At 41.3% G+C, this 25,134-nt stretch overlaps 1 protein-coding gene across 1 annotated transcript; it reads right to left on the bottom strand.

The window, feature by feature from the left end:
* Positions 1–11,390: 11,390 nt before the first annotated feature.
* On the bottom strand, positions 11,391–24,859 carry atp6ap1a (ATPase H+ transporting accessory protein 1a; the record flags this gene model as incomplete). Its single annotated transcript, XM_083975709.1, has 11 exons — positions 11,391–12,354; positions 13,147–13,384; positions 14,494–14,544; positions 16,512–16,669; positions 17,075–17,224; positions 17,342–17,427; positions 19,216–19,256; positions 20,924–21,117; positions 23,238–23,312; positions 23,416–23,542; positions 24,729–24,859. The coding sequence occupies 11 exons, from the start codon at positions 24,857–24,859 to the stop codon at positions 12,145–12,147; spliced, it is 1,461 nt and encodes a 486-aa protein (XP_083831835.1). The 3' UTR covers positions 11,391–12,144.
* Positions 24,860–25,134: the final 275 nt, after the last annotated feature.

Here is a 25,134-nt window from a genome sequence, read left to right as displayed (position 1 = left end):
GCGGGTCCTATATGTTCCCCACTTTGTATGGGACCAGGGAACATAGGACCCGCTTGATTTTAGTGAAAATTTAAATTGCCGTTTCTGGTTTTCATTTCCCTGTTTGTATCAAAGTGTATGCAATGACAGTAATTGGACATGACTACTGCCTCATGCTCTGTTTATTTCAAACGTTGTTGGATTCAGCAGAAATACAGTTCATACTGAAGGATCAAAATCCAACACTCCACCACCACTGAGGAACAAAGAACAAGAACCAATGAAATGAAGAGAAAAAAGAGAAAGAGGACAAGACCAGGTCAAATCTCTGACCTGCCTGTAGTTATAGATTGATTTTATATCCCTGATGTCCCCTGACACAATTACTGAACACAAGCAAGACTGTGCTGTGATTAGTTGTGAACCAAACAAATTTGATCATAAATTCAGGAGAAGACATTGTGTGTGTGAGTGAGTTCACACTGCTGTAACTGAAGTCTGATGTGACGATCAGTCAGCGAGGTACACTGTCAGTCCCAAAGGTTTGGCACAGACGAAAGGGCTTCTATCGGAGCATTGCTGATCGTTCCAGCGCTGACCTGTAAGAAGAAGAGAGGTTTTTTTTTGTTTTTTTTTACAGTAAATATTTCTAATATGTAAGAGACATGCACAGTTCCTACACACATGTTCCAAAACATGCACTCATACATTAGGACACCTAAGTTTAAATAAATTATTTTATTTTTAAAGGATCCATCACCTGAAAACCCTTTTTTTCAGGATATTGCTTCTCATTGACGTCAGTAAGAAGCCAAGGATGGGCCAGGGGGAAAAAACACTCCCACGCCACGCCGCCCACAAATTGTTTTGAAAGTAGAATTTAATTTCACAAATTCACAATCCACACCCAGGCCTGATCACTGCCAGGCGCGTTGAACCAAGAAACACTTCAATAGAACCTGTTTGAGTGAAGTGAAATAGGCTGAAAGTTATCAAAAAGCATCATGACACAATCTAAACAAACTTTTAAAAAAGAAAGAAAAAAGGCATAAAAAAACAAAATCATTGACATCAATCAGTCTGGAAAGTGTTACAAAGCCACGAAAGCTTTCAACAGTGGTGAAAACCTTCCCAAGATGGCCACCCTACCAAAATACTCCAAGAGCACAGCAACACTTCATCCAGGAGGTCACAGAAGAACCCAAAACAACTTCTAAAGAATTGCAGGCCTCACTTGGCTCAGCAAAGGTCAGTGTTAATGACTCAACAAGAAAGACACTGGGCAAAAACTGCAACCATGGGAGAGTTCCTAGGTGAAAACCACTACTGACCAAAAAGATCACAAAAGCCAAAAAACATCTAGATAATCCTCAAGACTTTTTGGGAAAATATTCTGTGGACTGATAAGAAAAAAGTTGAACTTTTTTGGAAGGTGTACGTCCCATTACATCTGGTGTAAAACTAATACAGCATTTCATAAAAAGACCATCATACCAACAGTTAAACATGGTAGTGGTAGTGTGATGGTCTGGGGCTGCTCTGCTGCTTCAGGACCTGGACGACTTGTGTAAATTGATTGAATCACGAATTCTGGTTTCTACCAGAAAATCCTAAAGGAGAACGTCCAGCCGTTAGTTCATGACCTCAAGGTCAAACGCGCTTGACCTCATTGAATAAAGGTTTTCACTGTGGTTCACTGGAGTCCCAAAGATTTAGAAATGGCTTTGTAACACTTTCCAGACTGATACTGTACATGTCTACTTTTTCACAGCACTGTATGTTGGTCAACATTACCCACCATTGTCAGCAACTTACAAAAAGATTGCAACCGGAGATGCAAGTGCTTCAAATCAGGGCTTCCTCGCACTGCACTCTGCAGCTGCATGTGACCAGTAGCAGCTAGAGGAACTTTTGTGTTTAGTGTGAAGTAGGGTTTAATATTTTTCCCGAAAATAACATGAATCAAATCCTGGGATAAGACGACCCATTTCCCGGGAATCCCGGGAAATAGCTGCGTTTTTTTTGTTCATTTTTTTTGTTTAGCCCATAGGCATTATGTGTAAATATGCGTTCCTAAATCCCAAACTGACATTTTGTATCAAATTATCACACAGTTTTGTATCATTATTAGGGCAAAAGAATACAGTTTACGCTATCAACAGCAATAATAAAGCTACTGCGCGTCATGCTCAACATCTGCAGCAGCGCTATGCCCATGGACGTCGGAACTATTTTCTGAGAGGGGGTTGGATTTTTGTTCGGAGAGTCGGGGGAGAGAAGCAAAGATTTGATTTTAAGTTATTTTATAATAGCAATTGTTTACACCAACAAATAGCCGCATACTGAGATTCTAAATGTTTGCGCAATCCACTTGTTGATCCCCCGGAACACTTGATTACCCGGTCACACAACTTACACTTTGCGTTGTCATTCTCCAGTTTTTGAAAATGCCCCCACACAAAACTGATCACAGACCCAGACATCATTAGCGGAGGCAGCCTGCTGCTGAATAGTGAGCCTGTATTACCGTAGTTACGGTGGCACCATCGCCTCAACGTTACTGCATTAGACGCGCACCATTGATTTTTTTTTATTAGGCTATTTTCCCGGTTTCCCGTCATAACCTTTCCCGGGAATCGAGAAATCGTTTTGATCAGATTTCCTGGGAATCCCGGGTCCCGGGATTAAATCCTTGTGTGAAGTTACTCAGTTATTGGTGTCCTTTTTCGTTACTTTTCCAACATAGTTATATATTCATATTTTTTTCTCCTTTTCCATTAATAATGCCATCTATGTGTCTATATACAAATACAATACAATATCTTAAAGAAAAATGTACACTAATGTCATTCAAATTACTCACATTTCTATGAAAAAAAGGAACTCCGGAAGGCTAATTTGGCAGCCATCTTGAAAAATGGCCGCCATCTTGGATTTTCACATCAATCAATCCAATTATAATAATAATAATAATAATAATCAAACCAACCAATGAGACAGATTTCATCAATAGGCCCTAGAGAACAACCAAAACCAAATTTCATGCTTGTATCACAATTTGCATGATTTTTCTGTTATCTGCTCCATTATAGCTACATATTATACCTTTAAAGCTATAGTGCGTAACTTCTATCGCCCCCTAGAGGATTTCTGCGTTATTACAACGATACAGCCGGTACCTCAATATGGCGTATGGCCTGGTGTAACCTGCCACTCCCTTCCCCACCACTATACCGTTTGTCTCTTTCTTCGCCAACAGACCTTTTGCCGAACTAGAAGGCTTTTTCTTTTTAGTAGGATCCACCTCTGAACCTCTTGGTCGCTTCTTTGGGTTCTCCACCATGCTGCTTCTAGCAGCACTCTCCTCTCCCCTCCCTTCTCGTTGTCAGGTAAAACCGAGTAGAACGCGTTTCCTGTCCGCCAGCGCGGGAATGTCGCCAAAGACACCAAATACAAAACGAACAATACTGAAAAATACTGGCAAGTGTTAGAGGAGCCGAATGGCTCGGTATCATCTCCTCTTGTAGTGGCTTGGGTAAATTAATATTTACAGACACGTAGAAGTTACGCACTATAGCTTTAATAAGAGAAAATCTGATGTTTAAAAATGCCACTCTTACATTGACTGCAGTTGTTCCCATGAGAGCAGAGTTCAAAATGTTCTAGAAAATTCAGTTTAGAGATAAAAGTCTGATATTTGCCAAACATCATCAACCATAACTCCAAAATATTGTCTTTTTTTCAAATATCAAAAAGCTGGGTGGGTAATTTTGTATAGGACAGTCTGAGGATTCAGTGCAGCAAATCTGGTGTCAATTGAGCAAAAAATTGTAGAACAAGAAAGGTTTTATAAGTTTTACAGTTTTTGAAAAAAACAGAGTGATGGACTAAATAATTTGTAATGAGTTTAAGTGTACAAAAGTTTTAGCAGTATGGGGCTACATTTTGGTGAAAGTTACAAAACTGTAGCATGCACTATTGGTTTGGTAGAAATTTTCAAAGTTTCAAAGTAAAGTTTATCCAAAACGTTACTCAAGTAAATGTTGCGTGTTACTACCCACCGATGGTCTCTACACAGTTTTCCTTCCCTAGATTGTTGGGTTCCGCAGGACCCCAGGCTTTGTAGTCAAACTCTGAGCCATCAGTCCACATCCATGTTGACTCCTGGAAGAGAAAGCACAGGTTACCTCTTTCATCACAGGGCACATCAGATCCTTTGTGTTTAAATGTCTCACCTTGGAGCGGTGTTTCGCTCTGTTGGTAGAGCAGCCGCCCCGCGTGTTGAGGCTACAGTCCCCACGGCCCCAGTTCGAATCCCACACTGAGTGGCCCTTTCCTGCATGTCATTCCCCCCCTCTCTGCCTCCCCATTTCCTGTCTCTCTCTTGACTGCACTATCCAATAAAAGGCGAAAAAGCCCCCCAAGAAATATACTAAAATGTCTCACCTTTACACCGTCATGGGCTCCAATCCAGGTAAATCTATCAGAGCCACCCATTTCCTGAATCAGGTCCCTGACAAACTTCTGTTCCTCAGCGCTGTGGATGGAGGCTAAGTTCCCACCAAGACTGATGCAGGTGAGCTGATGACCAAGATAATGAAATGAGAGAAATACAACCTGGGTCTAAACAGCAAACACACAGGCATCGCCTTAAACCAGCAGAAAACGATGATACTGTAGTGAGTTGGAAAATGCTACGTATGGTTTCTTAATGTAAACAGCCCCCCTGAAGTACTTGAACCATTCTAACATAGTACACAGACACACAACACTACACATAGTTTTGTATTGAAGCAATATACATATATGTCAGTAGATGGTGCTATTGCAGAAGCAGAGCTGGGCAGCTCTGTCTCTGTGGGGCATGGACGTATTAAAAGAACTTATACATAATATTATATTAAATGATAATTCCTATAATACATACTGCCCCAGATCCTTCAAGCTGTCATGGTAACACGGTGCTTACTGGCTTGTGTAACCCTAGACCTGGTGCTGGCAACAAAACAAACAACATCCCAAGAAAACTGTTCACAAACTGCTTTATCGTGTGAAACAGAAATTTGAAGCAAAGCCCAGTGACCTAATGTCATCACATCAACAGTTTTAAAACCACAACAGAGTTAGCCTACTTTGTGATCATATTGTTCTAATACCTCTGCATCAGCCATATCCTTGACATCAGGTTGGTACATGAAACAGCGAGAGCCAAACACAGTCCAACCAAGAGGACAGCCAGGAACTGTAACATAGTTAGATAGTTAGATAATTATGGTGGATCGAAAATAAATCTCATTTAGGTAGAGGAAAGCTAACAACTCTCATTAATGGTTGACAGAGCACCTGTAAAGTACAGTAGAGTGATAGGCTACATGTTTACTTGTCCCAGTGCACTTGTACTCTGCCTCTATAGTCTACTTTACATGACTGGGAGTAACTGCTGTGAAATGTCTATTTATGGTAAATATTTCACAGATTTTCACAGAGGTGATTTTTAGAAATACAAAACACGGCTACAATTGTGATTAGAATGTTTCAGTTTTCATTTAGACATTTACATTTAACACCCAAGAGTAAAGTCTGTACAGTATGATGATGTTTCTGACAGCCTTGCTCTCTGTGCCAAATGTGGCCCAGTGTTTCTTCAGGAAACCCAAACATTAGATTAGATTGGTTAACATTGGTTGTTATGAAGCACATAACAAAACAATGTAAACATACAAAGTAACACAGAGTAAAAGTTCTGCCATGTAGCATAACCCAAAGACCTCCAGTGTAGAAAAAGCAGCTACAAACCTGGTACATGGACTTCATTGGAGGTGGGCGTCTGAGAACATAGAGAGCAGATTATCAGTATCAGCAGTCCCTCTGTAATAGGCTGAGACTAATATGATGTCTGTTTAACTGGTGAGCATTTCTTCAGGAAAGGCAAAAGGATCAGTTTCAATGCCTTTCTCAGTGTGTTGTAATTGTTTACCTAATTTAATAAATCTGGAGCTGGTTCATGGAGATGAGCAGTTGTGCAATGCTACTTTTGCATTCAGACACCATTAATCCAGGGCTAACGGAAATATGGAAATGGTAATATGAATAATTTGTCATTTGTCAATTGTCATATTTGCATTTAATTTTCTGTTAAATATGTTCATTTAAACATTTTTCTGGAGTCGGACCAAACAGTCATTCTGGGAGTGATTTTCTCACCTCACTGTTCACTACACATGCATGTTAGTAAAGTCAGGGTCATGTTCACTGTCATGTTGTACTGTTTGTTTTCATTGTAACTGGAGATCAGAGAGTTTTACTCACAGCTCCTTCAAACAAGTGTCCACCAGTGAAACAGAGGAAGAAGACCACCTGGAAATGTGACGCCATCTGTGGAAAGACAACAAAACAAGCTGACTGTGTAGTCTTTTGCAGAACATCAGTGACCTTGGTGTTTGTAAACCTGAATGATTTAAGAGAACAATGTATTTAATATATTATGTAGCCATATTGATTTCAGTTGATAGGTGGTAAACCACCAAATGTCACTTACCTTTAGTGGTATCTGAGTTTGACACAGGAACAAACAGGCAGGTTGTTGAGAGGTGGATATTCATCCTGTCCTACTCCTTTTATACCCGCTCAGATAGCAAAGAATCACTGAAACAGTATATCGGGGCGGTGTTTAGCTCAGTTGGTAGAGCACCCGCCCCATGTGTTGAGGCTATAGTCCTAACTGCAGGCGGCCCTGGTTTGAATCCTGCGTTGCTCTGGCACAACTATACATAATGATAATATTAATAATAATACGATGCCTCATATATATCATATCACACGGAAGCACCAATTACATAATTGGTTTTGCACAACATAATTATAAACAACATTACTTTATTAATAGTAGCAAAGTTGAAGGATTTAAGACTTCTACAGCATAGAGGATGGCATAACTCACTATTGTACAATATCAACAGGTGAGCAAAGTTTCAAAGGAAGTTTATTGGACACATCAATATAATGAAATAACAAAACATAAAACTAGCACAAGCTACATGTATGTACACTATGTGAGTTTGCTTGTGTGTCTGTGTGAAGTGTGAATACAAGATGGCCTCTAAGGTCAACCACATGTGATGTGGGGGAGGAGAACAAAGGTGTGTTCCTTTCCACACTAAGTCACAACTTGTCAAGTCACAAGTTATCTGACTACGAATAGAAAGCTCAAGTATTGCTGATTTATCAACAGTTGAAGCATCCTATGCTTAGTCAAGGTGAGAATGAGGTAAGCCATAGGCCCAGTTACATTACCAAGTCACACTGAAGGCGAGAAGATTCCAGTGCTGGTTGAAATCCTGCGGTTGCAGATCCTGATGTTGCTACAAAGTCGAATTAATGTTGTCCTTGTTGACTACAGCTTTCCTGACTGTGTAGTTCCAGTTCCGTTAATATAAGGAGAGTCCTTAGTTTTCCTTACAGAGTTGGTTGTTTGGTCCGCTTTGCATTGTGGCTCCGTTACTTGTTAACTCAACTAGCAGACCTTGTGTCGTGCTAGCTGGTTTCCATCCTTACATCCTTTAGTTGGCACTTGCGTCGCTACCAAGGTCCAGTCCAGTGGAGGGTTGGAGAGCTATAGCAGCAGCTCCAGGTGAGGAGCTGAGAGCAGGGAAGAGAAGAGCTCAGAAAAGTGGCAGCTCCTGCTGAGAAGAGAAGAGCGTCAGGAGCTGCGAGGAGCAGCAGCTTCACTTGAGAAGAGAGGAGACAGAGGGAGAAGGGCACTTCTCCTTTTATATGGCCTGGTGACCACAGAGGTCCTGGGCCATACAGTGGCAAGTTCAATGGCTTTCCTTTGTCTGGGGGACAAAAAAAGCATGTGGTGGTGTCCTCCATTTAGAATGGGCTGTGTCACAACAGCCTACTACAATAAGACTTCAAATAATAAGAAACATGTTCATGTTTATTTTATATTTTATTGTGTTAGCTTGAAACCACACAACCATGTGGTGTAGTTGAACAGGTATGTGCACGGCAAATCAAATCTCAAACAATCCATGAAGTAATGATAGATAGATAGACAGATATATTCACTTTATTGATCCCAAGCTGGGAAATTATGTCATTACATAATGAATGACATGTCTTGATTGCACTTCATTTTAATGACCACTAGATTTCCTACTTGAACACTTTGACATTGAAGCTTCGAGTAATGAACCATCAGTCAGAGGTCTTTACTCACAGCACATTCAAAGTTGAGGACAACTTGCTTCACCTCATACATATGAATGAATTCAAACTATGATGAAGGCGTATTATGGCTTGGATTTGTCTGTACTTTGTACCGCTCTCTCTCCTCTTTTTCAATCCAACCGGTCCAGGCAGATGGCTCCACCACACTGAGCCTGCTTCTGCTCCAGGTTTCAGCCTCTTAAAATGAGTTTTTTTCCATACCACTGTTGCCATTGTGTGTTTGTTCATGGTGGGTTTCTGTAAATACTGTTATAAAGTGAAGGTCTGTAAAGCGCCTTGAGATAACATTTTGTTGTGAATTTGTGCTATGCAAATAAGATTGTAGGCTGATAAACCGCCCTGCAAATTAACACCAGGGGCCTCATTTATCAAAGAGGGTGTAAAACTGCTACTAAATTTTTGCGTACGGGTGAAAAGACGAAAATGGCGTACACCCAAAATATTTACACCTTCTTCTGATCTATCAAACTGTGCGTAAGCACAACTCTCCGCAATTTCTCTTTGATAAATCACACCGGACCCAAGTATGGTGCGCACGTGAACACACCGGGAACGCCTATATACAACCATATATGGTCAGCACGTGCATATTAATTAGCCATGTGCGCTCTGTGGAGCGGCAACAAAGTGACAACGAAGACAACGGGCGGAGGGCAGGGGAAAGAAGCGGAACTTCTCCGAAAGCAGTGATATCGGGCAATAAATCAGTCAGAAAAATTATCTTGCATTTTAATAAGCTACAATAAAAACAAAAACCTCCCAAATCTCAACAAAAGGGAGCAGAAAGAAGAATAATCTTATGTAATCTGCCCCTTTATCCCAGAAAATCTTTTTTATTTGTATTTTTTTAGATGTAAAGCTGGATTTCCACGATAGTTAGGCTACCTACCATTACTTTGCACGCCTTTCCACTACACAGTTACAGCTCTACTGGACTCGGTTTAGGTCATTTTCCATTACAGCTGAGTCCTTTTTCCTCCTCAGAGCCGCGTTGTCTCACTCTTTATTCTCTCCTCTCGTCAGCTCCAAACACACGTGCACCTCGTTAACTCAGGTGACAGAATAATAACAGTCTCAGTAGGCTGCAGATCAGCCTGTTTTTAAACTTGGATGGTTTGATCCTTCTCAGACGTCACACATAGCCTAATCAAAAAAGCAAAATCCTCAAGCCGCTCCGTTTATCAATTAACATATAGCCTAGTGTTATTATAGAGCGGGTTGGATTGCCATCATCAACCACTAGCCTACTTACTTCAAAAAATCCTAGGGGAAACACTGTGCTCTTCTAAATGTAGGTAGGCTACTCCGCGCTCCTCTCACACTGCAGTTCTCTGACTCAGCAACGGTGTCGCCAATTCCTCCTGTTCTTCAAAAAAGGTGTAAATCACGGTACGCCAGGGTCAAAATGGGTGTAAATGTCCGCACTTTTTCCCGTCAGGTTTTGGCTTGATAGATCCCAAATTTGGCGGAGAAAAGTGCGTACGCACAAAACGGGGGGAAAATGGTGTAAAAAAAAAAAAAAAGGTGTATCCACAATGATAAATGAGGCCCCAGGGGCCTCATTTATCAAAGAGCGTGTAAAAGTCCTCTTAAATTTTCAGTACGACGGAAAGGCAAAATGTGCGTACGACCAAAAAATATACACTCTTTTCAGATCTATCAAACTCCGCGTACACACGGCTGCACGGTATTTCCCTTGAAAAGCGTGGATGAGAACACGCCTCATACCCAGCCCCCTAAATGGCCCCACACAACCATATATGGTCAATGCAAATCAGTTACGTGCATATTAAGTAGCCATGTGCACTCTGGAAACGTGTGGAATGACGTCAGTGGAAGACGGTGAAGACAATAGACGGACGGAGAGCGGAGAAAGAAGCGGAGTTTCTCTGAAAGCGAGATACACGGTAACACGGCAATATCAGTCAGAAACATCATCTTGCATTGAAAGGCTACAATACAAACAAAAAACTCCCAAATCTAAATGAAACAGAACAGAAAGAAGAAGAATCACATTCATTCTGCCCCTTATTTTAGATTATGTCATAATAATTTAAAGCAGGGTTTCCACTGCCAGTTAGTACTACTTTGCACCCCTTTCCACTAACCCCCAACTGCCGTTCACTGCACGACTTTGATTTTCATTTGTGCATAGCTATAAAAATAAAAAAAAAAAATAAAAAAAACATTGAAGTCCACCAGTCTGTGACTTTTCCTAAAATGATGTTGGGCAGCACCAATTTTTGTTAAATAGGCTACAATAAATATTATTCACACAAAAAATATCGATCATGTTTTCTCATTTGCTTTGATTTGCGCCGACATTATTGGGCTTGCTGCTTGCTTGTGTGTGTCCACAGTCTGGTAACACACGCACGTCGCAGAAATTATTTTCCAGACTGGACAGACTGGTTGTGGAAGAGGTGTAGCCTACATGCAAGGGAAAAATATCAATATGATATCAAAAGAAAACGAAATTCGTTTTATAAAGCCAGTATTTAGGAGCAAACTAGTGTAAATGCACAGGGGGAAAATCTGAGTCGCTGTGCTTTTCATGTAAAGTGCCGACGTCAACACGTGTGCGGTGGTGGTGGTGGTGCTGGGGGGGGGGGGGGGGGGGGGGGGGGGGGGGGGTCATCATCACCACCACTTGCTACTTCAAACAGTGGCCACGCTCCTCTCTCCCTCGTCGCTGCAGTTCTCTGACTCTGCAGCGGTGTCGCCAATTCCTCCTGTTCTTCAAAAAGCGTGTAAATGCCGGTACGCCATGGTCAGACTGGTCGTAAATTTCGGCACTTTCTCCCGACAGGTTTTGGTTTGATAGATCCCAAATTAGGCGGAGAAAAGTGCGTACGCACAAAACGGGGGAAAGAGCGTGTAAAAAAACGTGTATCCACAATGATAAATGAGGCCCCAGGCTGTTCACTGTTCAAACATCACAATGCCGATTCATCCATGTACCTAGATGTGTAGCTGTGATTAAGATAGATATGATCTCTTTAGTATATGTTTACATTTACCTTTGTTCAAATATATCCTTTAATGTTTTACAGGAGAAATACATCCCACACTCAATTTGATGTGTGCACAATTTGAACCTAAACCTAAAGCTGTAATTAACAGCTGTATCAAACAGAGTGAAACCTGTTCTCACAGATGTTTTATTGGGGTCACAGCAGCAGCACAACACAGGACCACACTCAGGACCTTACATCAATGAGATTCACTACAAAATAAAATTCAACAAACAGAAAAAGAAAACAGTTCACATTAAGCATATTTCAGTGCACATCAGTTGCAAGAACTTCACTAATTTTTCTTATGACAGAAAAACAATATTGTTTGAATATGTAAACTTAACACAACCATGAGGGTTATTCCAAAATAGCTGGGAATGACTTTAATGCTGTATTTCAGTGCTTATTTCATGTTTAGTTTTTCATCAAAACGTCCCTTTGACCTAAAGTTGATGGAATGTAGTGAATGTGATTGGTTCCCAATGATTCCCTTAATTCAAAACCACATTTCACCTTCTACTCACAGCTACAAATGTAAACACAAACATACACAAATGACAGTAGTTTCACCAATAAATAGTATTTCATAATTCATTTCATTTTTCTTAAGTTATTTTGTCCCTATATGTACAGGTGTATCCCTTTCAGGTGGGACATCTGGATCCATGGCAGCCTGAAAACTAGATGCTTGAGTCTCAGGATGCACATTTTAAAAAGGTGTGAACATCAAGATGATGAATAAACTCTTATTCTGTCAACGCCAACAATTATTCCCAGTGATGTCCAACTACAGATGGAAAGGGGAGGGAAATGTAAGGGTGGGGGGTGGAAGCATTGGAGTGTAAGGAGGAGCGACCGTGGGACACACACGATGGGGGATGATCGAGGGTGGGGTCGGAGAGACAGGTGGCAGTTGTTACTCTGTCTGGGGCACGGAGATGGCCGGGCCCTTGGGGTCGTCGAAGCGGTCCATGGTGCGGAGCTGCATGATCATGTGCAGGCCGTAGGTGAGCACCAGCACCATGAGGAGACTGGTCATCAGACCCATCCAGATACCCGGAGAGAAGAAGCCTGCGCAGTCACTGGCATACGAGAATTCAGTGCCGCTCACGTTGAAGCCCTGGATCTGTGGAGGGAGGATAATCAATATGTTTATTATTAATCACTGTAAAGGCTTATTGTTACATCAATATTTCATATTACACATATGTATAATAGTGTTAATTGTGAATGACAATATAGTAAATATATTGATTAATATTCTATAGGCCAGTAGGAGGTAATAAACAGGAGTCGCTGCCGAGGGAGTGATCTCCGTCAACTTTGGAGTCAAACCCACAACCTTAAAGGACAATTCCAGGCAAATTCAATTCAGCTCTGTCTGTTCCTGCATCGCCACGGCAGCGTATAATGGGGGCGGACGGATCTTAGGCTGTTTACATCCCACAAAACCACAATTTTTTTCCACAGACAGCGTCAGATGGCTTCAGACATACACCGAGGGGTTTGTTTACTCCAAGAAAGCCGACATGTTTGTAAACAGAGCTGTAATAACAAAGTCTCGCAAAGTCTCTTCAGTATATTTACAGGTTGAATAAACAATAGCCAGATTTACTCTTACTGCTAAGAAAACGTCATGCCTCCGAGTTGATACTCCTTTGTTGATATAACAAACGGGAGCTTCAGACGACCTGTAAACATACTGAGCTCTCAACTTGACTCTTGTGCGAAATCGCGCGATACTTCGCAAGACTTTTTTATTACAGCTCTGTTTCTGAGTAAAAGACAAGTAAAACCAAAACTACACCTACCAACTGTTTTAGCCTGTGCTACACCCCGTCTCAGCAAGAAGCCTCCCAATTACATAGATACAAGATGGACATGACAATATTTGACAAAGAAGAAATCACCATCTTACCTGGAAGTCTTCAAAGGAGACCCTCCACTGATTGGCTGGGTCTTTGGACGAGCGTGGGATGAGCACGGGCCAGCGGAAGTTGGTGACGGACTCACAGCGGTACGAGTACTCTGCGGGGGCATAAACGTGTCTGCTGCCGTTGAATGTGGCTTTGATCTTGTCGTACTCCAGCTCCACGGCGTCCAGCGTGAACCAGCGGCGTGCAGACACCTTGTAGTGACGCTGACTCATAGCAAAGCTGAGCACACACACAAAAAACACTTATTTTACAGGTTTCCAGGAGATGATGGTGGCGAGATTCCACAATGAGCCACGTCCTCCAGAAGTAGTTCTACTTTCTGATTAAAGCAACTACAAAGATTGATTTTGATTTGATTTTGATTTTGGCGACCCCTGTGGCCAAAAGTGATATGCAGTGTCTCAATTCGAATACTTCCATACTTAAAGGTACATTGTGTAGGAATTACTCCCATCTAGCGGTGCGGTTGTAGATCGCAAGCAACTCAATCATATTTTTCATGCTGCATTCACGTGAAATCGGTTAGATGGCAGACGGAAAACAGCCGCTGCACGTAACGGCTTAAACAAGCCTCTATGTAAACAAGTGGCCCGTCAGCACGAGGCAAAACAATACACGTGACAATATGTTGTCATGGCGATGTTGTATTGTTGACCTGACCCACGTTTTACCGGCTTTCTCTGGACTTCTGTGACTAAAATGACATCTGGTTTGTTACCGACGGCCGTCTGCCCGACTGCAGGTGAATGCAGCATCAGTGTAACGCTCCATTCCTCCTCACTGCGTTACCGCGGTGACTTTTCACAGACGTCACCTCGACCTGAGCCGACAGCTCCGGTGTCTCCGCTGAGTTTCCGCGGTTTCCTACCGTCACGCTGCCACTGAACGTAAAAACATGGCGACACCACATGGCAGCCAGCACCGAGCTTACCCGCTCCATGTAGATATGAATGATATGAACGGCTAATTCAGAGCTGAAAGGAACACTTCACTTTGTTGATGGGGGGGATTATTGATGAATGAAAAACAGACTTTTGAACGAAATAATCGATTTTCGTGAATAGATAACAGGAGAACTTACACAATGTACCTTTAAGTATTTTGAATATGTAAGTACGTCTGTATGTCAAAAGGGTGCACTCTGGTGGACCACTGCCTTCTGAAGATATACAGTTAGACTATTCAGAAACAGCTTATCTTCCCACCGATGGCCTCTGAGACATCAGCAGAAACCACAGACTTTTGCACATCCAGTTAAAAGTTCTTTGTAGTTGCTTTAAGAGGGAGATACGATGTTCAGATGTACACTGTGCTGTGCAGACACTTACATCAGTTTAAAGCTGCGATGGTCGAGCACATCCTCATAATTGAGAACCAATCTGCAAAAACAAAACATGAAGCACGTCAGAGAGGAAACGAAAAGACACAATTATGAGATTTCAGACCAGATGTATCATAACTTCTACATATTTTCGACTTTTGGGACTGTCCAGGGCTGCAACAAGCTATTACATTTATATTTTTATATCATGTGTAACATGCATAAATAGTGTGTGTTAATTTCTTAGTTATTGTTTTTGATTCATCTGCCATTTATTTTCTCAATGAATAGATAAATGATTAATTATTTGGTTTATAAAAAAAAAAATTAAGAAAAATTTGGTAACACTAATACGCATTAGTTAAGATTTAAATACTGAATTTATCATTTATAGCACAGGAATACTCATTAGTATGTAATTTATAAACACAGTTAAAAATGTTTTGCTCGTTAACTGTATTTATAAACTACAAACTAATGAGTTTTCAGTATTTAATGCTTAACTAATGCTTAATAGTGTGTACTTATTTAAAAGTGTTACCGTTATCACACAGAGATTCAGTTCTCATTTCAGAGGATGAAGCCAGAAAATTAACCATGATCATTTATAATTCATTAATTGTCTCCTATTATGTTCTATACTGCATTTACTGTCTTACTGCGTCTAAGTAAGTAAGTAATTCTTTAATTATATACACTAGCACCTTTTATAGCTCGAGGTCACAAAGTGCTTCACAGAAAAATAAATAAAAACAACTGAATAAAAGCAGAGCAAGTACAAACATCAGTCATTACAGTGCAACACAACCAGCGCCCTGCCTGAACAGGTGTGTCTTTAACTGTCCTTTAAAACGTGCACAGAGGCTGAGGATCTCAGGAACTCCATAGCTTTGGGGCCACAGTTTCCAACCTCTGAGGCTCTGCCCTTAAACTGGACTCTGAGGGATGTGTGATGATAAGAATCCTACAAGTTCATTACATGTCACACTAGTTGGGTTTCCATCCAAGTCGTATTGAATTTAAAAGCGGATTTTGTGAAAATGCGCAAAAAGCAAAGCGAATTTATGCCCGTTTCCATTCATTAGTGTTTTGCGATTAGGAGGAGTGCGCCGTGAGATTACGTCATAAGAGAGCGTGAATGTATCCAACAGTTGACACTCAGCTGACACTCAACATCATGGACAATTTACGTACTTTCCGGACTATAGACGCACCTGTATAAGCCGCACCAGCTAAATTTTAAAAGAAAATACTGTACATATAGGCCGCACTTGAATATAAGCTGCAGGTTTTCATGTTGTAACATGAGATATTTACACAGAAAGACAGTCGGGAACTGTGCAAGTCCGCTCGCTTTTCCGCTGTTTTGGTTATGCTCCTCTCGCCCATGTGCATCTGTTGACAACAAAGCCGGCGAAAAATCAATAAATGGAGCGGTGGATAACGTTACATAACGATGTTACGGCGTGTGATTGTGTAGTCATGAACAAAACATTATGGGTTACGGAGCGCGTTTGTGTTGCGGTGTGCAGAGACGAGAGCTGGGACACCGGGGCGTCGTTCTCCATTTGTTTGAACGTCGCTGGGTGAAGTCCAGCAGCTTCACCCACAAACTCTGGCTCAATTCGCATAACCTGTTTCCATAACAAAAAGTCGCATTTTCAGTTAATCGATACGCTGACAAATCCACCCCCCCAAAGCGTAAAAACTTTTATGCGCATTTACCGCCTTTTTTTGAATTTCTGGCGTTTCCATTCAAGTATTTATTCGCAATTTTTGAAATTGCAAATAAAAAAAGGTGGATGGAAACGCAACTACTGTGACTTGGTGTGTGTCCAAATTCACTTGCTCATCTTTGTCAACTGTAATGGTTTGAACTGATCTGACAAAAAGAGAGATATTTGAGGATATATTTGATTTGAGGGCCATGATAGAAACTTCTCAATATTTTTCACTTTTCTCTGATATTTCGCTTTTAGCAGCGAGTTACTTCTCCTTTCAACTAAATCCCGGTCATGATCTTACTTTGCTTTGGTTTTGTCGCAGCTTGAGCCGTGGAGTTTTGGGCTGACACCCTCCCCGAAGGTTAATGGGGTCAGGTCTTGTTCCTCCCAGCGACCGCTCCGGAGGATGCTCACCGACAGGCTTTTAGCCCACAGGAGGATACAGGTCTCCTCCCCCTCCTGTGGAAAGAGCAAACAGAAGCCGAGGGACAAGGGAGGTCAAAGAATTAGTTAGAGTTAAAAAGAAAACAACTTTTTTTCATGCTTTAACAAATAGGTTGAAATATTGCATTTCTTCACTGGAGGATTAATCCAGGTTTGTTGCTGTCGTGAATATTTGTGGCAGCAGGATGGTGGGTGTGGGTCAGAGAAAGTCTGAATAAATCACTGTGAGCGTTCCTGGTGATGTTATCAATAGTTTTCGGAACAATGTGAAAAGAGTAATGCATCAGGCTTTAGATACACACACAACACTTAGTCATTTATTTAGCATTTAGCATTTATATCCCCGAACTTTTCATTTCACAGCTAGAGAATATTAAGTGGGAATCCAGTGCTAGAAAAGGTGTAAGTGAGTCATTCCACCTTAAACTCCACTGGAGCATAGATCCCGGCCCTCTCCTTAATCCTGCGCTGCCTCTCTCTTTCCCTCTCCCTCTCCTTGTATCCACCTCTGGCCTGCAGCAGGGAGCGCCCGCCGCCCACACCGGCCTCCATGGAGAGAGATGCCGCCTCCTGTGTGGACACAGAAAAGACAACACATGGACACGCAAATGAAAACTGCTGCAGGACAAACACAGGAAACACTCAGTGGTACTGTATCATTATCAACAGAGAGGACAGCTGACTCACCCTGGAGGGCCTCAGGGCTGTGTAAATGGCTGTGTAGGGAACTGACTGGGTCTTCATGATGCTCAGCACCTGGCCAATCACCTCGTCTGAAACACAACAACACATCTCAATACAATGGACTGTAGTGACTCCATGCCAGCTTCAAGTGACTTGTACAGTTCCAAAGCAGCCAATACAACTACAACACAATAAAAACCTTCAAGTATAAAAGTTATTTCCTACTTTGACTATGCCTGTACATCTTGGTACACTGGCACCTCTAAAGGCCTCAAAGTAAAGCTACAGACATGTCAAAACAAACTGATTAGAGTAGTACATAAACTTCATCCCAGAACACACCTCCATCCTAACCACTTCTCCAGCCTCAGGTGGCTCAGAGTGGAGGAGAGAGTTTCTCAACTCAAGCTGTGTTTAGTTTATAAAATAAAAAATGACCTGGCACCAAAGTATTTAGTAAACTACTTCTCCAAAGTCAGTGACACACACAATTACTCCACCAGGGGGAGCTCCACTGACTACAGGCTCTGTATGGGAAAGTTTTCTTTTCCTTACTCAGCAGCTGTCTTGTGGAATGGCCTTCCTTTAAACCTTAAAACTGTTAGCTCCTCCTACTTTCTTTTTAAGTCCTCAATAAAGAAAATGGTTAGCCAACCGATAAATTAAATCAAAAGAGCTGTGAAGCACTAGATTATTATATTGTTTGTTTGTGTGTCTGTTAAATGTTTTGTTGTTTCTGTTTGGGACCTAATCCCTTGTTTTATCTATTTCATCTTGTTCTTTTTCTTCAATGTTGTAGTCTATGTTTTATGTCCATGTGTTGTGTGTTTGTCTTCCTTGTTTTTAAATCCATGTGTAGCCTACTGTCTACCATCAAAGGACCACAATGGAAATAAGCCTTTGGGCTTTATTGTGTTTTTAATCCTTTTGAACACTTGTCTAATGTTGTTCAATAAAGTTTTCAATTATCATTATAGTATTTAAAGGGATAGTTCAACATTTTGGCAATTTGGCCCATTGCCATAATCCCTATAGTTTTAGGAGTAGGTTCGTTACCTTTAATTGTTGGTGCAAGCTGTTTTTAGAACGGCAGAGCAGAGCCGTGAGCTGCTCACAGCTACGCTGCGGAGTCATGGGATTTCTTGGTTTCCCTCATCAAACTCATCAAATACACAATCCAACAACTCCAAAACGCTCTGGTGGACAAGTTGTGACCTGCACATTCACCACGCTATGAGATAATAATAGAATGTTACGAGACGGAGATGTTTTCGAGGCAAATTCATGCAAAACAACTGATATGCATTTTTTCAGCAAGCAGTCTCTGCATTTATTATGATATATGATTATGGCAATGGGCCAGTTTGCCAAAATGTTGAACTATCCCTATAATAAAAAAAAAATTAAGTGGGTGTGTGCACATTCTTTCAGTTTTTGAATGACTATGCAAGACATAATTGATTGATGTTTTTCTAAATGGTGAATGATTGGACATAATATCTTATGTGGATGTATGGTATTTCTGTGGTGTAAAAAACAACTGAACCAAACTGTAAACCGTGATTTTGTGAACCGTTCCAGCCCTAGTCTCCAGCCTATCACAGAGCCGACATATAGATATGAACAACATACACACTCGCATTCACACTACAGGAAATTTAGAGTCATCAATCAACCTAGTGTGGATGTATTTGGACTGTGGGAGAAAGCTGGACAACCTGGACACACAGGGAGAACATTACAAACTCCAGGCCCCAGGAGGTCAGAGGTCAGAACCTTCTTGCTGTGAGGCGAGAGTGCTAACCACTGCACTGCCGCGCTACAAAGACCAAATGGGTTTTAGTTGATGGCTCAGACTGGCTGTGAGGTCGACTCACCGTTTCCACTGAGAATCTCTTTGGCAGACATCAGATCAGCCCTGCAACAGAGTCAGACCACGAGAGAATGAGGAATACAGCAACAATTTGGGGTAAAAATCAAACTTAGACATTATTCAAGACACCTTTTCTCTATGGCCTTTCCAAATTAGTCATTTAGTTCACCTTTATTCATTTATTTTACTTATTTATCTTATTTAACTACTAAGTTATTATTATTCGAAAGATTTTTTCTATCTATCTTGCAGACAGACTGAATATGAGTATCCTTCCCTGTTCCCATCATCCAAAGTGAAATCCACAATTCAGAAAATCCAGCAGATAGGACAGGGTTCCTACAGCTTAAGCCAAAGTTAAATTTAAGACTTTTTTAAAGCCACTTGAAATGAAATTTAAGACCGACTTTACAATAAACACAAATGCAGAAAAAAAAAAAAAAAACACCACATCAATTTCATAGGGTTAGGGACAATTTTACCCACTTTCCTATGTGGTCCAAGGTAAAGTGACTGCTACATGAACATTGGATTGTGTCTCTTTCCAGCTGTCCTTTCAAAATAAATGCATAAAAAGTCTGAAAAAAAACAAAACTCAGGAGCTGGTGGCGGTGAGAAATTTAGCATTGACGGCCGCCACTAACTTCTCTATGTCGGAATGTTACCAATTCTTTTGAGATTTGAAACTAATTACAACCATAAAATACCACTCACCATGTGTTAACATTTTTAAGACCTTTGAAAATTTGATTTAAGACATTTTAATGCCAATTAAGGCCTTGTTTTTAGATTAATGAATTCAATGCCTTTCAAGTCTTTTTAAGGATCCGTAAGAACCCTGTAGGAGGTTTTGCGTTTGGGCCATTACGGTAATGTGTAATTGAGGACAACCAAGGCAACAAATAACACATGACAATAGCACCCCACACTAATGTCATGTGTTGTCCAGTGTGGAAATATTGAGACTGACAAAATACACATGACACACATGAAAAAAACAGACTGATGAATTAATTAATTATCATTTTATGTTATTTCTTATCAAACCACCTGTGTCCATTCAGGTTACTGCACACGTGCTCCACCATTAATGTTTCTCTTCTTCAGACAGCCACCATCTGGACATGACAACTGTCACATGAACACCGTGTGTTTCTATTAACCCTCAAATACACACTGTACACAACGAAGATGGCAGCTTGTGTAGCCTCAGACGCTCCGAAGACATAAATCATAAAATTTTGACGGTTAGCGTTGTCTCAAATCAAATACTGTTGTTGTGCACCTACTACTAACGATAGCAACGGTTGCCAATGTTTTCTTTTTTTTCGACCGCTATTATCGCCCGTCAACACATCTACCGGCTTGTTTTGTTAGTTATTTAAATTAGTGATAATGAACGCCGGACTTACTCGTCCTTTATTTCCCTTTTTTCTTTTCTTTTCTTGCTTGTGTGCGCCACCTGTTTAATGCGAGGTGGAGATTACACCACCGCCGCTGCATCAGCCTGCTCCTCTTACTGGCAGAAAACATTTGCCTACCGGTATGTTGATTTATATATTGTATATTATATTCCGCTATTTAGCCACGACAGCGATTGTTGAGGGTGTGAAGTGTGCATCGTTCCACACTCAACATTTGGACCGTTTTGAGTGCACCATCTGGATACTTCAAAATACTCAAATACTTAGTTTAGGTATGGAAGTACCTACCCGATGCCGTAGGGCAGCCGGAACACCAGCAGGGCGGGTGAGGATGCATTGAGTCTCAGCTGGCTCAGGGTCTCAGGGTCCATGTACAGAGGTGAGGTGTCCAGCTGGTCCTGGAGCTGGCCAATCACTGCATTGGAGGCAGGCCAGGACACAGCAGGTAACACCAGCGGGGAGGACGAGGACATCAGAGCTCCCTGTGACACAGGAGAGACAAAACGTGATGGTGACAGACCTGGAGTAACACAGTATGGCACCATGAATAAAGACCTTCCTCTCGTGTTTACCTGGGACAGGTGAGAGACTGTTAAACACTACACTCACTGCTAAAAACTGTCCTTGACTAAGGATTTTCATAGTCGAATCTGATTGGTCAGATTTTGCCCATGGCGTTTTTTCCCTCATTGATTCATGATCTCATTTACACCTTTTTCCACTCCGGAGAAAAGAGTTAAAACACCCGAATAAACAAATTCTTCAATTGACCCTTTATTGGCCTTCTGATTGATCTGCTGATCCACCAATCAGAGCGCTTCTCCCCATGTCACGAGATGCGCAACGTTCTAAGGTTGGACAACCCTGGGATGAAACCCTATGAAACGAGATGGGTAGAGACAGCAATTTTTTCGGCAAAAACTACTTTTTAATTTTTCAATATGGTTAAAATGTGTGCCTGGGGTACCTGCAATAGCGATTCACAATATCCAGAACATATTCCCAGGGTCATTTTTATCCCATTCCCCAAAATGTTGGGGGCGGGACTTGACAAAGGGTCAATTGGCATCAGATAACAACAACAGGACACTCTCCGTCCATCCTTCTGACATCACCGTCTCTCTTTCAGGGACGGTGCAGCGATGACGAGTATGAGTGTGTTCTGTGAATTAACGAGTGTGTATGGAGAATGAAAACGTTAAGTTGCATTGTTGTGTGGCCATGATACATGCATCAGCTTCAGGGCCGGCCCAAGCCTCCACAGGGCCCTAAGCTAAATTTTATTTTGGGGCCCTCTATCAGGCTACTGCCAATATTACCAATTATTGATCATTTACACACCATTTCATTTTTCTAATCTGTCATTACAAATCACCATCTTAGCCTGGCATATTTTTTACCCACCTATGGTTTTCAATCTGAAATGGCACCAAAACAGATTTTTGCAATTTTAACTTTTAGTTTTACAAAGTTAATTGCAATTTGGGGCCCCTAACGGTCACAGGGCACTAAGCAGTTGCCAACACTAGATGGTGCTATCAGGCTCTCTGCCCGACTCATTGGGCTGTTTCTCTTTTTCGTTGGCACTTCTTGTCTCTGTTTTCATCTGATATCCATAGATACATCTGTCACATTACCATAGCTGGTAATTTTTTATTTTTTGTAACTGAGAATTACCATCGTTGGTATTACATCTGCCACTGTTGCCACTTTCATGTTTTACCTATTATTACTTTATTTATTACTATCAATACTGTGAATAAGCATGCTGCTATGAGCACTTTGCACTTTGTCCACTACACATACAGTTACTGTACTGATGTGTCCACCACACATACAGTATAAGACAATCAACATCTTGCTGCTATAAGCACTTTGCCTACCTCATACATGTTGTTGTCTAAATGTTGTCTATTGTCATTCTGTATCTGTTTATGCCTCATCTTTGTATAATAGCTTGTATTCTGTGTATTTTATCACTTTTATGTTATGTGTAGGGACTACAGATGGAAATTAGCTGGGAGCTAAATCTGGTGCAACCATCTTTTCATTTTTTCTTTTAAATGATTAATGTAATTGCACATTGTCCCTTATTAAACGAATAAACTAAACTAAACTAAACTCAGCTCGCTTATGCCTTGGACCGGCTCTGATCAGCTTGTATAGACGGTTCAGGGGTCGAGTGTCACAGCACCACGGACAGCGCTGTTTTTGTGTGTGTGAGTAGGTGCTATGCGATCGATAGACAGAGAACGCGTCCCTTAGTTTAATATTGTAAATAAAACTTTAAGCCCGTATTTAAAGAGAGAGCGAGAGAGAGTCAGAGAGATGGGTGCGCCGGTGCTGGAGCACTCACTATGATGTTTGTATCAAAACAGTCTATCCTTTATTATAAGAAACGAATAAATTCTATGTAAAATCAGATGTTCAGCAGCAGGGAGCACCCCTATATAGTCAGAATGGTATGATCTATTTTCATAACCACATTTTGCGACGATTCGACAACGAGGTTCATAGTTCAATCAGACCTCTCCGAATCTAATCATCGAATAGTCGACTATTCGAGGTGACCCATACTAAAAACATAGAAGTATGCTTTTACCTCCAGGTTGGGAAAAACACTGTCCTGCTTGTTCCCAAAAGCCCCTCCGTACATGGTAAAGTCCTCTATGCTCATCTGGAGAGGACACAAAGAAGCGGGAGTTACTTCACAAGAAACACAATTATGTCAAAATAATACAAAATAGACAAAAAATCTTGTGTGTGTGTGTGTAGTGTACCTTGTCTTGAAGGAACAGCACTACATTTCGTGGGCCCACATTCAGAACTTTCTCCAGGTAAGAGGCGAGCTGCTGCTGCCCAACGATGTGACCGGCAGTAGGAAGGGACTGGATTGGCAGAGAGATCCTGGTGGAGATTTCAAAATAAAGCTTTGTTTTAGAGGTACACAATATTGATAGTGCTTTTTTTTTTATTCCTAAGCACTTTTAAACTATGAGCCACATTCACACAATTTTAACTATTCTTTTATTGTTACTTGTCATTTATTGTTGCTTTTTCTCTCACTATAGCACTGAAGGACCACCGAAGAACATTTACAGACCTTCCTTTACATTAGTTTGTTCACCTCAAAATGAATATTCAGACTGAAAACATGTCTACTTGTGTTGTTATAATGTTACCATTATTATTGTCGTTTTAATGTTTTTATTTCATCATGCTCATGTGCTTTGATATTGCTTCTATGTCTTTATCTCATACAGCACCACTGAAGAACGATGCTCCTAATTTTGTTGTAGCCTATTGCAGAATTTATAATGATAAATTATTGGCTGTGGAGAATATGATTTTTTTTTTCCCCCCCTGCAGCACCAGGACAGTAGTGTAGCCAATGCACAACACTGACACATTTGATCTTTATCAAAAACATCAGCTCCTGATATTTTGATACAACTCATTGTTATTAGCCCCAGATTGTGTTGGATGTGACACCTTTATACTAAAGTCACACAAATTCTCAAACACATCAGCTACATTTCTGTCGATAAATTATTAGATTAACAGACAAATCATTTCATCTGTGGACTGGAGAGGTGCTTGGTCTCTGGTTGCTAATATGCGTCAGTCACCAGGGGCCCAATGATGAACAACTCTTTTGCCCCTGGGTTTCAGGTTTCACGCGGTTTAATGAGATAGATGGGTAGAAATGATGGGTGTTTAAATTAACTAAGGTTAATAAATTATTACATAATAATGATACAGTTCATGTTTCGGGCGGTGAGTAAACGGTTTGCTGACAGAAGCACAGACGCTGAGGCACCTGCCATTCGTCAGGATTAGGCTACATGAAGCCTACATTTCCCCCTCGTGTCGCCCTTATTTCATTATCAACGCATTAAAATGAGCCAGAATGGAGTTTATGTTTATTTATGTCCTTTAGCGGAGCTGCTGAGGTCGGGTTACATCTTAATAACATCACTGACACCGCTAACCTTTAGCCAAGTGAGGATAAAACCATTAGGAGACGCCTCTGATGTCAGGAGCAACAAAAAAAAAACACACACACACATACACAAATGTGACCGTCTCTCACCCTTCGCTCGTCCATAGGAGCAGCGGCACCTGCTCGTCGCAGCTCCCCGCGCTAAGGACACTGAATAAACCGAGGACAGCGGCCCAGCCCGCAGAGATGCCGCGGAGATGCGCTATCCGTGCCGACGCCATCTTTACAGTCACTGACAGCAGGTGACGTGACGTCCACTCCGCTCTGCTCACGTGACGACGGATGAAGAAGGCGCCGCCTCCTCCTCCTCCGCAACATCGGATGCAGGGACACAGGCGCGGCACTCACATATAAAGCGAGGGGGCCATGTGCCCATTAGCAAATGAAATGTATCTGTTTTTTTTAATAGGTCTTGCATGTATCTGTACTTATTTATATATTTTTACTTGTTTTGTCTTGTTGGCTTTGCTTGTTTAGAGTCTGTATACATCTGTTT

This window comes from Trachurus trachurus (genome assembly GCF_905171665.1).
Source record: "Trachurus trachurus genome assembly, chromosome: 7".
NCBI classification, from domain to species: domain Eukaryota; kingdom Metazoa; phylum Chordata; class Actinopteri; order Carangiformes; family Carangidae; genus Trachurus; species Trachurus trachurus.
Note: the sequence above shows the minus strand (reverse complement) of the source record. Positions and strands in the feature narration are given on the sequence as shown.